This window comes from Triplophysa dalaica, chromosome 8 (genome assembly GCF_015846415.1).
Source record: "Triplophysa dalaica isolate WHDGS20190420 chromosome 8, ASM1584641v1, whole genome shotgun sequence".
Lineage (NCBI taxonomy): Eukaryota > Metazoa > Chordata > Actinopteri > Cypriniformes > Nemacheilidae > Triplophysa > Triplophysa dalaica.
This window is the reverse complement of record NC_079549.1, coordinates 12,999,852-13,013,094: the sequence shown is the minus strand read 5'-3', so window position 1 is coordinate 13,013,094 and position 13,243 is coordinate 12,999,852. Positions and strand designations below refer to the sequence as shown.

The 13,243-nt window shown below is 36.4% G+C and overlaps 2 protein-coding genes across 3 annotated transcripts; one reads left to right on the top strand and one right to left on the bottom strand.

Annotated features, from left to right (window-relative positions):
• Positions 1 to 341: 341 nt before the first annotated feature.
• Positions 342 to 5,539, bottom strand: itm2bb (integral membrane protein 2Bb). 2 transcript variants are annotated; one of them, XM_056754359.1, is made up of 7 exons: positions 5,325 to 5,539; positions 3,171 to 3,302; positions 2,252 to 2,299; positions 1,915 to 2,121; positions 1,567 to 1,677; positions 1,312 to 1,462; positions 342 to 1,212 (listed from the first exon to the last, which is right to left on the bottom strand). In XM_056754359.1, the coding sequence occupies exons 1-7, from the start codon at positions 5,397 to 5,399 to the stop codon at positions 1,124 to 1,126; spliced, it is 813 nt and encodes a 270-aa protein (XP_056610337.1). In that variant the 5' UTR covers positions 5,400 to 5,539; the 3' UTR covers positions 342 to 1,123. The 2 variants fall into 2 exon arrangements, with proteins under 2 accessions (XP_056610337.1, XP_056610338.1); XM_056754360.1 differs by lacking the exon at positions 2,252 to 2,299.
• A 191-nt stretch (positions 5,540 to 5,730) lies between these two features.
• Positions 5,731 to 8,656, top strand: med4 (mediator complex subunit 4). Its single transcript, XM_056754361.1, has 7 exons — positions 5,731 to 6,041; positions 6,276 to 6,342; positions 6,824 to 6,994; positions 7,341 to 7,398; positions 7,579 to 7,665; positions 7,809 to 7,940; positions 8,132 to 8,656. The coding sequence occupies exons 1-7, from the start codon at positions 5,956 to 5,958 to the stop codon at positions 8,302 to 8,304; spliced, it is 774 nt and encodes a 257-aa protein (XP_056610339.1). The 5' UTR covers positions 5,731 to 5,955; the 3' UTR covers positions 8,305 to 8,656.
• The last annotated feature ends 4,587 nt before the right edge of the window (positions 8,657 to 13,243 follow it).

The following is a 13,243-nucleotide window of genomic DNA, read 5'->3' as shown; positions in this document are numbered from 1 at the left end:
AAAACAGTATTCTTTTTAAAATCAGATTGTTGTTTTAGGTTTTATTTAGTTGAATGGCAAAAAAAAAACCTGTTTTGTTTTGAAGTCACTCATATACAGGTCTGTTTTACCCACCTTCTGGTCAGCAGTACCTGAACAGTGCTTCTTAAGAAGTGACCTTTCTGTGACACCTACTGAGACCATAATAACCTTCAGGAATCTTTATTTACTCCTAAACATGCAATGGTGCAAAATGCAAATTTTCTTTATTTGTGTGTCACCTCAGATTAGATTGTAAAGTACTGCACAGATTATAGTTGAATATGGCCATCAGGCTTTAATCACCAGAGTGAGCGTTACAATGTATTTTTGCTTTTTATTTGATCTTTATATTGACTGCAGCCAGACTGGTCTTTTTTGAAGACAGGTGATCATATATACAAAGCAATGTTAAAAATTCCTTACATATGCACACATTTTTCTTGTGTTGACACAGTGTTCTGTATGTATGCTTAATTACATGAGAAGCTAACAGATCCCATTTGAATTAACATTAATAATTCACTTTAATGTAAATATATTCCTTAAACTGTAATGAATTTAGTAATTCAACATAATGGTTCAGATAGATTATAAACCTATTTGCTATTAAAATGAATGGAAGAATGAATGAGGCATTTATATTTATATAAGAACAGTAAATGCAACGATATGAGATGTTTTACAAGTGTAGAACACACTTTAATTTAGAAATATAAAACGATCTAATTAAAACTTTGTGGAAATACAACAGGTCTGAATGACTTACCCAGTCTTAACTCTGATTTATATTCAGAAAAGATTTCTATTCAGAATTGATTAAATTGTTAATGTATTTTGGATTTAACATTTATAAAACAGTGTCAGACACATTACAATGCATAAACAAACATTACATCTTTTTGTGCAGAAAATGTATGAAAAATGAAATCTTCACATGTTTGATTTTATACAGTGTATTATATTGAAGTGTGAATAGGAAGATAAAATTATGAAAACCCATAGGCAGGAAACAACCAAAAAGCTTTAGACTGCATAGTAGACAAGCGTTGAAAAGCTGCTGCTGTGTGTATTTCTCTTCCCTTGTTTTGTTCAGTAAAATTCCTCAAGGTTCACAGATCATGGTCTCCACAACAAACTTGTTTTCAAAGTGGCGAATCTTGCGGCAGTTCAGGGCCTCGCGCTTCTGCATGCCTGCGGGAGAGCACATGCAACGTGTGAAAGCATGCATTTTAAATGCGTTTGTATTTTTTTAAAATATTATCACAAATTGTTGTGTGCATGTGCATTTACCCAGTATTGTGTCTCTGCGCTGCAGTCTGTACATGTCTTTGTCTTTGCACAGTTTATTGATGGAAAATCCCAACTCACTGGTACTTTCCAGCTTCTCTGTAATCATCATCTCTTCGTGCACCAGGTATGACTGAGGAAGATATGTTCCTGCCTATAAACACACAAACACACCTAATGCCAAAAATGCCTTTGTGTGGAAAAGAAAACAATAGATACAAATAAAAAACAGAAGTCACAATTACTGTAAATGCTTACGTTGATTTTTCTCAGAAAATCTTGAAAGTCCTTGGGTGGCATGACGATAGACAAGTTGAGTGTAATGATGTAGCACTTGTCCAAATCCAGATCCAGATAAGCAGTCAACCTCTAAACACATTAAATCAAACAGGGTCATTGTAATAACAGGTTTATATATAAATCCTTCACATTATAAACAAAGCTATTTACACCACAAAATCATGCTGATCTAGACAAATTTTTTTTGAAGCTAAATGAAAGTTAATAATATGTAAACACAGAAGCGTTACATATGGTCTCTAAACAGAAACCAGACTCTGTATATTCATATGAAATATGCGTGTGTGTGTTTGTGTGCTTTCACACCATTTTAAAGTCATGCACGATATCAGCCGCATCGCTTTCTCTGAACTCCGGCACCGGTACTCTAATGAGCTCCACCTCATCGTTCTCCAGAAAGCTCACGTTCTCCTCAATATACCTCAGCGGTAGATCCACATAAATGTCATCTGTCACATCAGAGTTTTCCTCATAGTATCCCACCCCACAGAAAAACGCACCCTCCGGTATATCCTGTGTAGTCAACAGACACACAAACAAGTCAACATCAACATTTCAAAGAACTGTTTTTCCTTTCCCTCACTGCTTTAACAAAATGTATGCACTTAAATCAGTGATTTGATTGATGTAATCCAAGATGTACCCTGTCTGTGGCCAAAGATAGAGGGATAGTCTCCAGGTACCCGCGACCCTGCAGAGGAAAGCGGGTTCAGAGAATGGATGGATGTGTTAGGTCTTTATGATACTCCACCCAAAAAATTCTGTCATCATTTACTTACCCTCAAGTTGTTTCAAACCTGTATACGTTTCTGTGTTTTGATAGAAAGATATTTGGAAAAGATGTTAGCAATTTACATTTCAGGGACATCATTGACTACCATAGTAGGAAACATTATTGTATCATTTTGTTCTGTCACACACAAAATGGGATATTTTAAAAGACGTTCTATGGCACCTTTGACTACCATTTAAATTTTTCCTACTATGGTAGTCAATGGTGCTTCAGAGCTGTCACTTGCTAAGATTTTTCCCAAATATCTATGTATGTGTTCGACTGATCAAAGAAATCTATACAGGTTTGGAATGACCCAAGAGTGGAGTACCCCTTTAATATCACGTGAACAAAAAACAAAGCAAAATTTGTTACATAATGAGCTTAGAACAGATCTTCTACTTCTGCTTTCTAGTATGACTAATATTTTCTTAAGAAAGCGTATAAACATGTGACTAAAAGAGATTTGTACAAGGTATTTACTTGAATACTTATTTCGCAACAACCTAGTTGACTACCTACACATGAAATGTGAGCAGAAAGACTCTCATTTAACCATTCTTATATACTGTACAAATTCTCATATTGAATGGATAACATCAATGTTTTACGAATATGAAAAACTCAATTTCATATATGAAGCTTCAAGCTTGTATTTTAATTTACAAATTGCCATGAACTTAAATGAACGAATCAAATGAAGACAACCAGGTATGCATGATTACACACACATACAAAGATTTTTTGGTTTTGTTTAAGACATCACCATGGTTACAGTAACAATCCTCACCTCATGAACATAGTACCTATACAGGTAAGCTCCGCCCACCAGTACACCTGAGAGCACGAGACCCAATCCCAGACAGAAGCACCAGCACCACACCTTAGACTGCTGACGCACAAACACAGCCCCCTCCAGATCCTAGAGGACAAATGACAGAGAAAAATCACTGTTACGTTAAACTTACTGTCTGAAAAACTTTAGATAGAAGAAACAGTTGAAATAACTGCAAACTATTGAACTGTTTATAAACCGATCAAAAACAGGAACAATGGTTGTGATGTTTAATCTCTGTGTGGGGTGGATGAATGGAGATAAACAATGCGTTTGTTTGTGAGCCTCAAAAGAGAATGGGTCATGCACAAAAAAACAATGCTTAACAAACAGGGACAGTCCAACAAGAGAAAAAATATTAAAAGAATGTGATACGAAAAGATACAAATTCTTCATGTTCGAGATCATTTTTAAGAGTATACGGTGAACAAGCGACAAGTCAGAACACAGCCCACCTTTCTCAACCTGTACCCTGTAACTTACAATCTTTCCCCCGCAGACACATTTCAGTCTGCTGTGAGAGATACACTGTCAATACACCCTGAAAACAATCAGTCAAAAACCCAGAAATCACCGCAAATGGTGCAAAGCAGTTCTGGGAACAGAACAAAAAAGCACACAAAGTGTCTCTTTATAGCATTTGGTGTCAAGTCATGAGGTGTCCTTAACAGTCTGTGAACAAATTCGGCACAGAAACAGGAAGAGGAAGATTCAGCTGACCTAAAAACATGTCAGGCTGTTTTAACATTTGATCTACAGGGTATAAGACTCCCTCAAGATGACATGAAATGCTATGAGCATCATGCGCATGTAGATCAAAAGATAAAGTTAAATATACAGTTAGTTTCGATTTACAAAGGGGAACTTAGACAGAGAGTAAAAAATTGAAAGAGAAACAGTAAGTGGTGTAATTCAATAGACAGACGACACATTTAGTATAGCATGATAAAGTGAAGACGTATTAATGTTCCTGTAACTGTTTATGCTTCTAAGGGAACAAACAAAAAGAGTTTGAATTCTTTGCAAACATATTCAAGCCTATCATCATTCAAACTGCGTTACATTTATAATATAGCATCCATGACTCACTCCTCACTCATTACACACATTTTCTTGAAATTTGCTTTGGTTTTGTAAATTTGCCTTTACATAAATGAAAATATGTGCATTTGAGTGTGTATACACATGAAACGTGCCTCACCAATTTTGTCCACAACAAAAATGACATTTTAACACAGACCTCAGTTGTAAAAGATCGTGAACGATAAGATACTTGTAACGTTATAAAGTCTACATGGTGTGAGCATATATGTTTCCAAGTGAGAAATAAACTCTCACGTCTATCATAGATACCACATATTAAGCATGTGTAGGTATAGGCTGTCCTTTGATGTCTCTGTAAGCAAAGGACCCCAAGTCATAATTATCCTTGTTTTTTATCATCTCATTTTCACTCCCGAGGTCAGTCCTCTTATGTCAGTTTTAAAATGTTTGTAAAGTGATTTTAAGAAATGAAGCCCAATGTGCCCTGGGTTGTTTCTCAACATAGTTCATAGGAAACTTTGGTATCAAATTGACTAAAGCAAGTAACAGCAGACGCAGAGTTGAGAACATCCGTTCAGAAAACCCTTTCATGTCCACACAGTTGTGCGTCTCTCTGTAACTGTAATCAATTACTATTCAGTATTAATAATACTATTAACAAAACAATAACAGTGCATAAGGTATTAGCCTCCAAAGTTATCCAAAACAAAAATGCCCAAAAAAGCGTCACAATGCTAAATCAGGAAACTAACAAAACCAAAACTGAAGCATTTTGGTAATAATGACTGAAGAAAGGATTAAAACAATAGTTATTCAAACAGAACGGAGCTCTGCTTTTGACACGAGTTGAGCTGTCAGCCATTACACAACACAGTCTGAAAACACTGAACTGATCAAAGTCTTTCATAAGGCACACAATGAACAAAGAGTCACACATTTCACTTTTGCCACATCTTTCAATATAACATTAGAAACCGTTCACTCGAAAGTAAGACTTCGATTAAAAGACTTCAAATAAAACACTACAATATGAATAAAAGTGGCTTGTCGATCAACACAACTTACCTGAACACTTGAAATGAGAGTTTCCTTTTTTGGATCCTTTTGTCCGAGCGCCTTATTAAAAGATACTTTGACCATGATGAAAACTCTTGTTATTATACAGCGCAAATGTGCTCCTTTCGTATCCTGATCGGCAACTATGTTGTTAAGCTGTGACGCACTACTGTTGAAAACATCAGCGCTCTTTAGGCGTGTCGATTGGTTATGTGCAGACAGATCGACGGCGAAATGCCGGTTGTTTCAAAACCGAGGCAAACGAATCGATATCGCGGTAACATTGATGACATCTGCGCATCGACGAAAGAAGCATAATGCATACACCGCATCTACTGACAAAACTAAGAAAAATTGAACGTAAACATGGAAACGACTGCAAAGCACGAGTCGTTTTAATAGATGTATTTATCAGTGATTAGTTAAAGGTGAAAAGATAACGTTTGACGTTTTAATTGTACACATCTATTTATTTGTATCTACTACTCGGAAGTCTCGGACTCCCATATGGCCATTTTTCACGTTCTTGGACGAATATATGTAGAGTTTATGATCTATTATACAATGTGGTCCTTCGACCAGCAGGACACGCTGTGCTGTGAGTCAGACCGCCTTTATATTTCTCGCGCATGCGCATGTGATGCAGGAAACAGTCATGGCGGCGGCGGAAAAACCCACGAAAGAAAAGCTGTTGTCCACTTTGGATGATATTGATGTTTTATCCAGGTTTGTGTTGATTCTTTCGTTCATTTTGATGGGAAATTAAATATGATATAATTCAAGACTTGTTATAAAGCATTCATATGATCACATAATAATATTTCCCTCGATTATTCACACTGTACATCAAATAAAAAGGCTACTACTCATAATAAAAGCAATAACGATCCGTTTTCTACTGTAGAGATGTACGTTGTCATACACCCCAGCACGGATGTGATGCTTTCCCTTTTTTTACAGAGAGCTTATAGAGATGCTGGCGCTGTCCAGGACACAGAAGATGCCCCAACCGGGAGAGGACACACAGGTGAGAGATGTAACGTTATATTATTACTTACAAATGAGGGAACATTCAACAGAAAGATGATAGAGTGTAAATCAACAAACTTCACACCCAACAGCTATTCACATGAATCCGTCAGTGGGCTTCATCACCAACTTAATGAATGAATGAATGATGTGATGTTGAAGCATCAAGCAGTAGGACCATCTATATCTGCTTCACATATATCTGCTGATATAGATACATGCTTTTTGTGTTTTTATATGATTGGGTAAAAGATACATTTTCTAAGATGATCTACTGTGATGCAGTATTACATTTAGGATAAATGTCCTCTTTAATTCATCTTTAATGTATAATCAGCTTTAAAAACTGTACAACATTTCATATGCGCCACTTACTAGGAATTATATAATGACATTCGATATTTGATAGTGGATAACATGGGCATGATGCACTATTAAATGTTATTGAATTGCACTGTTGTTGCTTATTCTGAGAGCAGATTTTGGAGCTGTTGGTGCAGCGAGATAAAGAGTTCCAGGAGTTGATGCAGACGGCTGTGGAGCAGGGCAGAGTGAATCAGGAGATGCAAACGTTGGAGAAGGAAGTGGAGAAGAGAGACACTGATATCCAGCAGCTACAGAAACAACTCAAAGAGGCAGAACACATACTGGTAAGGAGTGCATATCTTTTTTTATTTGTTTGTCTGTTTTTCTGAAAAGTGATTTTAGCACTTAATATTGAATAATAGTTCATTAAATATAATAAATTAGATGAATTAAAAGATTATTAACAAAATAACCCATTATATAATAAAGAGAATATTTTTTTTATGATTTATGTATACAATCTGCAGAATGTTATTGCCAGCAGTAATACTTTTATGTTGATTTACTTGGACCTTAATGACTGTTTTTTTTAATATATATTTACAAAGAAAAACATGATGAGTCTATCCAAACTTTAAGTTAAGCACTTTCTTAAAACATAAAACAAACATGTTGTTCCTCCACACACAGGCCACTGCTGTCTACCAAGCCAAAGAGAAACTCAAGTCTATTGAAAAAGCAAGGAAAGGTATCCTAGTCAATATTTTTGTGATCCGTCCATATACAGTACACAATATGTATTTTAACTTGGTAAATTGGTTTGCATATTTATTATTACAGCATCAAAAAGATAATCCAATATTAATAATTAATTTGTTTACAAACCCATTTCATCTCGTTTCTTTCCATTGTGTTCTGTTTTCATTAGGGAGTATCTCTTCAGAAGAAATCATTAAATATGCTCACAGGATCAGTGCCAGTAATGCAGTGTGTGCACCTCTAAACTGGATCCCTGGTAAGTGGACTGTATTTCTTTCTGCATTCTGCACTTTCTCCTGTTCTCAGACTTCATCTGTAAAACTCTTACTAAATATTCCACTCATCAGCATGCTTTGTCAGGTTGTATTTGTAAGCGTTTATGATGTGATTTGTGTGTAGGTGACCCCCGCAGGCCATACCCCACTGACCTGGAGATGCGTAGTGGAATGCTTGGTCATATGAGTAACATGTCAACCAATGGTGTGAATGGACATCTGCCTGGAGACGCACTAGCTGCTGGGAGATTACCAGGTTTACTTTTTTGTTGATATGTTTGCTCGTATATTCTTCAGTGGTGATACTGATATTCAACGCCAGTTTAATCTTCTGGATAATATAGTGTTTTTGTTTACTGTAGTTTTTGTTTTTGTACAAACACATCCTTTTAATGTTGGCTGTGTTTTGTCTAATATCTTTCTCTTTTGTTCCACTTCATTTTTTAGATGTGCTAACCCCACAGTATCCTTGGCCGTCCACTGATGTTTCCATGGGGATTCTGCCTCCTCACCATGGCAACGATTTTGGCCTAGAGCCACCCGGTCATAACAAAGAAAATGAAGATGATGTTGAAGCTATGTCAACAGATTCCTCCAGCAGCAGCAGTGACTCAGATTAAGTGTGTGTGTGTGTTTAAATGTATTTCGTCTGATCAGAAGGAAAGGAAACTCCGGTCATGAGAATGGACCACGCCTGCAGTGATCCTCGCTTTATTTATGACTCTCTATGAATTTTATTGGGCTTGAAATGTTTATAACATGCCTTCAGTCCTCCTTTGTTGTATCATTTTTACGTCCTGCTGGTCTCATGAATGCCATCAAGGTGTTGTGTGGCATGTAACAGTATGACGTGTATTTGTAATCTAGCGGTGCGTGATGAACCAAATATCTGGTTTATACAGCTGGAATATAAATAGTCATGTAAATAGATCTCGACTTTCAGATTTTGTAAATAAAAACCTTTTTAGATTATTGTTTTGTTTCTTGTATCTAAGTGTTTGCTTTGGCTATAGATATACATGTTTTATAGAGGGCTGGTAAACCCCAAAATCGCTTGTTTTTTTAAGAGTTTTTATAAGACAAGCTTGAAGTCATTAGAAATGTTTTAAACCAAGTGATCTGAAATAACAGTTCTTGTTCGATACGTGATCGTGTCTCATGTATTATTTAATTCATATTATTAAATATTCATATTATGTTTGGCATTACACTTTTAAAATCAGTTCTCTGACATTTGTTGAACGATTACTATTTGAGCACATTTACTTACTAAATTTGCTGATTGTCTTTTGTGTTTATGAGGAATAATAGCATTAACATTATTATTCCACTTGACCATAATATACTCAATTTTTGAATGGGTATACTGGTGGTTCTAACAACAATCATTATTGGCCAGCAGATGGCGCATCAGCACTGCTTCACTAACATCTGTATCTACAGCATCATTCATGATTTTATATTATATTTATTACTCTAAAAATGTTTTCTACCTAAATCACCAGGGAACATTTTACAAAAGTCTTTTCACAACCTCTTAGTAAAGTTAGAGACCAAATATGAATTAAACGTACATTCAGATCAGATGCCGTCTTCTATAAAGGATTAAATTAATCTTTGTTGTCACTGTATGCACACAGTGTTGTAAACAACGAAATTTGTTTAGCAGCTCTTCTTCAAGACTCATAGCAGTATAAACATTATAAAAAAAGCTAAGTAGTATAAACAGTATATACAATCTCAATTGACACCTGCTTGCTGTGTCACTGACAACTTCACATTTCTAATGGCATGCTGATGACACATTTTTGTAATAGTATAACCTTCAATGCACAGTATGATCAAAGTACCTGTCTTGTTTAGTAATAGCAGTAGTGTATCATTTTTCATATGTTGTATCTTGTATCCGTTTTATATTCAAGCTCTCACATAAATCATTTCCTTGACAATCCATTTATGTAGTAAGATAATTTATGCTTTTTTAACAAAAACTTTCTGATAGTAAAGCCTGTCTTGTTGTTTTCTGTGATAGCAAAGCATAGACATAACACATGTACACATACATAAACACACTTAATTGCTCGGTAAATGGCTCAAAGTGAGCGTCTCTATGGCGATATCTGACTCATTCAACATCACTGTCTTTGGTCCAGCAGTGAGTGTTGGGTTCTATCACACTCTACAGCAAAATAAGCAGTGCTGAGAATCTAATGTTGTGCTTTTTACAAATGACTGTTCTACTTTTAGAGTCTCTGGTGGTCATATTTGGATGAGCTGGGGGCAATTCCTAGCTCTCCAGACTAAACATGGTACTAACTCACTGTCTAAGGACTTTCTTGCTCACAGCATGTGATTCTGTTTGCCTCTCTGATAAAATGAATTAGCCTTTGTTAGTTCTCAATTATAACACTATTATAGCAATTAATGCAGATAATTAAAGTACTGAACATAAAGATACATTTTTGTTCAAGTTCTGAACAAAAAGGTTTACCTTATGAGTAATTCAGGTAGTTTTAGGGTAAGCTTATTTTACTATTCATAGCAAACATCACTGCTAGTTTATCCCTCTCTCCATATTTACAGTTTGGTGTGTTTAATAAACATTATGTTATTCATTTGCTTCAAGCTTGATTTAGTGAAAACAATCAGACACAAGAAGAGGTAAATGTTTTATCAGGGAATTTAATGGAGTCTGGGATAATTTGGCACAGGAACAGTCATATTTAAAGGCTGGCAAATATCTTAAGCTCATGTTTCATGTTGAAACAGATTTTACAGAAAATTGGCAACAGAAGATTGAAATTCTCTCCTGAAATCTCTCCTCGACGAATGACTGAAATGCCTTAGAGTGGCATTTCTTCTATTAAAGTATGTCATAAAATACAGTCCTCATCCTAAACTCCAGCTGTACAGAGAGATACTACACCGAGGTCAACACAACCTCCTGTCAAAATGCTTTATAATGGATGTTAGCAACTCAGCACAGTGTTTTTTTTTAAACATTTTCCCACAAGTTCCTGTTGCTCAATTTCCCAAAGGCGTTTTCTAGTGATGCAACATTAGAGATAGGAAAGACATTCAGTTGCAAATAAACTGATCAGACAAGAGCAAGGCACACTATATTATCTTTATCATGCTGTTTGTGTGCGTTTGTGGATGTCCTAGTGTTGATCATCAAACGTTGTTCTCCAGCAAGGACTTATTCTCTGTGTCTGCAGCCATCTTTTAATCCTTATGTTGGCAGGATGTTAGGCTTATTTGGAAGAACAGATACTTGATCAGTGTATTGTGTAGCAATGATAACACTAGGCTCAGTGTGAAATGGGATGTGTGATGCTGGGTGATGGCATGGTGTAAACATGCATGTACCTCTGAAATGAGACAAACTCTCCTAGGGTTCAGGGCTCTACATAAGGATTGCGCAATGGCCTGGGGCCAGCATGGGAGACCCATGGGTCAGTTGACCAATCAGGCAAGTAAATTTATAATAATTTATAATTTAGTCATTTGGCAGACGCTTTTTATCCTTATAACAGGGACAATCCCCCTGGAGCAACATGGAGTAAAGTGTCTTGCTCAAGGACACACTGGTGGTGTCTGCTGGGATGGAACCAACAACCTTTAGATTACCAGTTCAGTGGTTTAACCCACTAGACCACCATCTCGCAAGTGTTGTGTTAAACAAACAAATCAAAAATAATGCCAATATTATTCCATAATTACCTCATTATTTTGCAGTTCTTCGTACTACTGCCATAGATTACTTGTTCTTATTTGATCACTCACTGATTAGTTGTCTACAACCATATTTGACATTTCTGTGAGTTAGGCTTATAGTTTGAAGTATGTAATAACAGTAAAAACAAACAAATAACTAGACAATATTATTCATTTTCTTAGGGATGTCTCCACCATAATAATACAAGAATATAAGCACAGGTATTTATGTTTATTACAACAATGAATATTTTTCCAAATACTAAATAACTTCAGATAAAACTTATTTTGTACTCCATGTATTATCAGTAGAGAAAAATAAATGTTAGTGTGCTTTATATCAAGCCAAAAACAGATGCCCTACATACCCTTACATACAGTACTTGAATATGTTCATAAATCGCCTGTTAATATAAAAACTCAATTTTAGTGGTCAATGAGCCACCTTTGTATTTTATCTCAACTGAAGTACTGTTTTATTGTTGTACTGTCTATTATTTTCTCATTCTGTGTCTTCGAGAAAATCCACCTGACATGAACACTGTCAACTGGACCAGGTAAATTCTACTCGTGTCCACTTCACACTGTCAAGAAATATTAAGATCTACAAGCAGGTGTTTACTGTGCATGTGTCAGCAACAGAGACTTCAATCTGCTTGAACTGATTTGAAAAGCTGCCAGCTTATGTCTTTGAGACACACACAGATAGATTGATCATTATACGCACATAAATTTCTCAATGATGTGTGTCTTCCATACAATAAGACCAGTGATAAGCTTCCTCAATGGATACATAACGTCTGAGCAGAAACAAGGGCTCTCCGCATCCGGTCTTCTTTAATCATGACGGATAATTAAATCTCTTCTCTCCTTCCTCTTTTGGGTCTGTTATATCACGCTGCAGTGAAAGCATGAAGACAAAGGTTTGTTTTCCCCTTTAGTCAGAATGGTAAATGAAAAAGCAAGTGTTCTTATCTGTGTGGAGTGAAGCAGTGGATGAGTCACCTCCATTGTAGCTAAAGAGATGCTGCTGGTGACTTTCTGAGGAATATTAAGGGGAACGTTATGAAGTCCATTTCACATGGCCAGAGGAGAATAAGAGAGGAAATAAGGATTTTTTTAAGACAATGGGAAATGGACTTCACCTTTCTGTGCAGTACAAACCGACATACATTTACTTGAGGTCAGGATCATTGTGAAATCACTGGCCATAAATCAAACAGAGAACAAATAAGCAATTACAGTTTAAGCTCTCTGTAATAGATTTAGGAGTACGGAGTGCACTGTGTGAGCATATGCAAAGGTCAGGGATGACACTGATGCCTGTAGAACAGCAGGTTTAAAGTTCTGTACTGGAAAAAGTAGTTCAAACACTGATATACAAAAGGACAACAGCAAGGAAAGTGTCTGAGTATGTGTGTTGTCATGATTCCGCTTTCATGTCATGTTTATTCTTGGTCTTGCAGCGGAGTCATGGCATAGCCTTAGGGTTTTGTGTGAGAAAGACATGGCTTTGTTTATATATTGGCTGGCCATGTGCTTTCTCGTGTCTCGTCTGTGTTTCCCGGCATCACGTTTCCTTGTTAACTTTCCCTGAGTGTTTCATTACCCACACCTGCTCCTTGTTAATTATCCTTTGGCTGTCTCCCCTTTAAATAGTCCTCATGTTTCATTACCTTGTGCTCTGTCATTGTATTTTGTATTCCGTATGCAGTCACTGTAAGCAGGCGTAAGTGTTGTCCATCTTGTGCTTCAGTTGTGTCCATCTTGTGCTTCAGTTGTGTCCATCTTGCGCTTCAGTTGTGTCCATCTTGCGCTTCAGTTGTGTCCATCTTGCGCTTC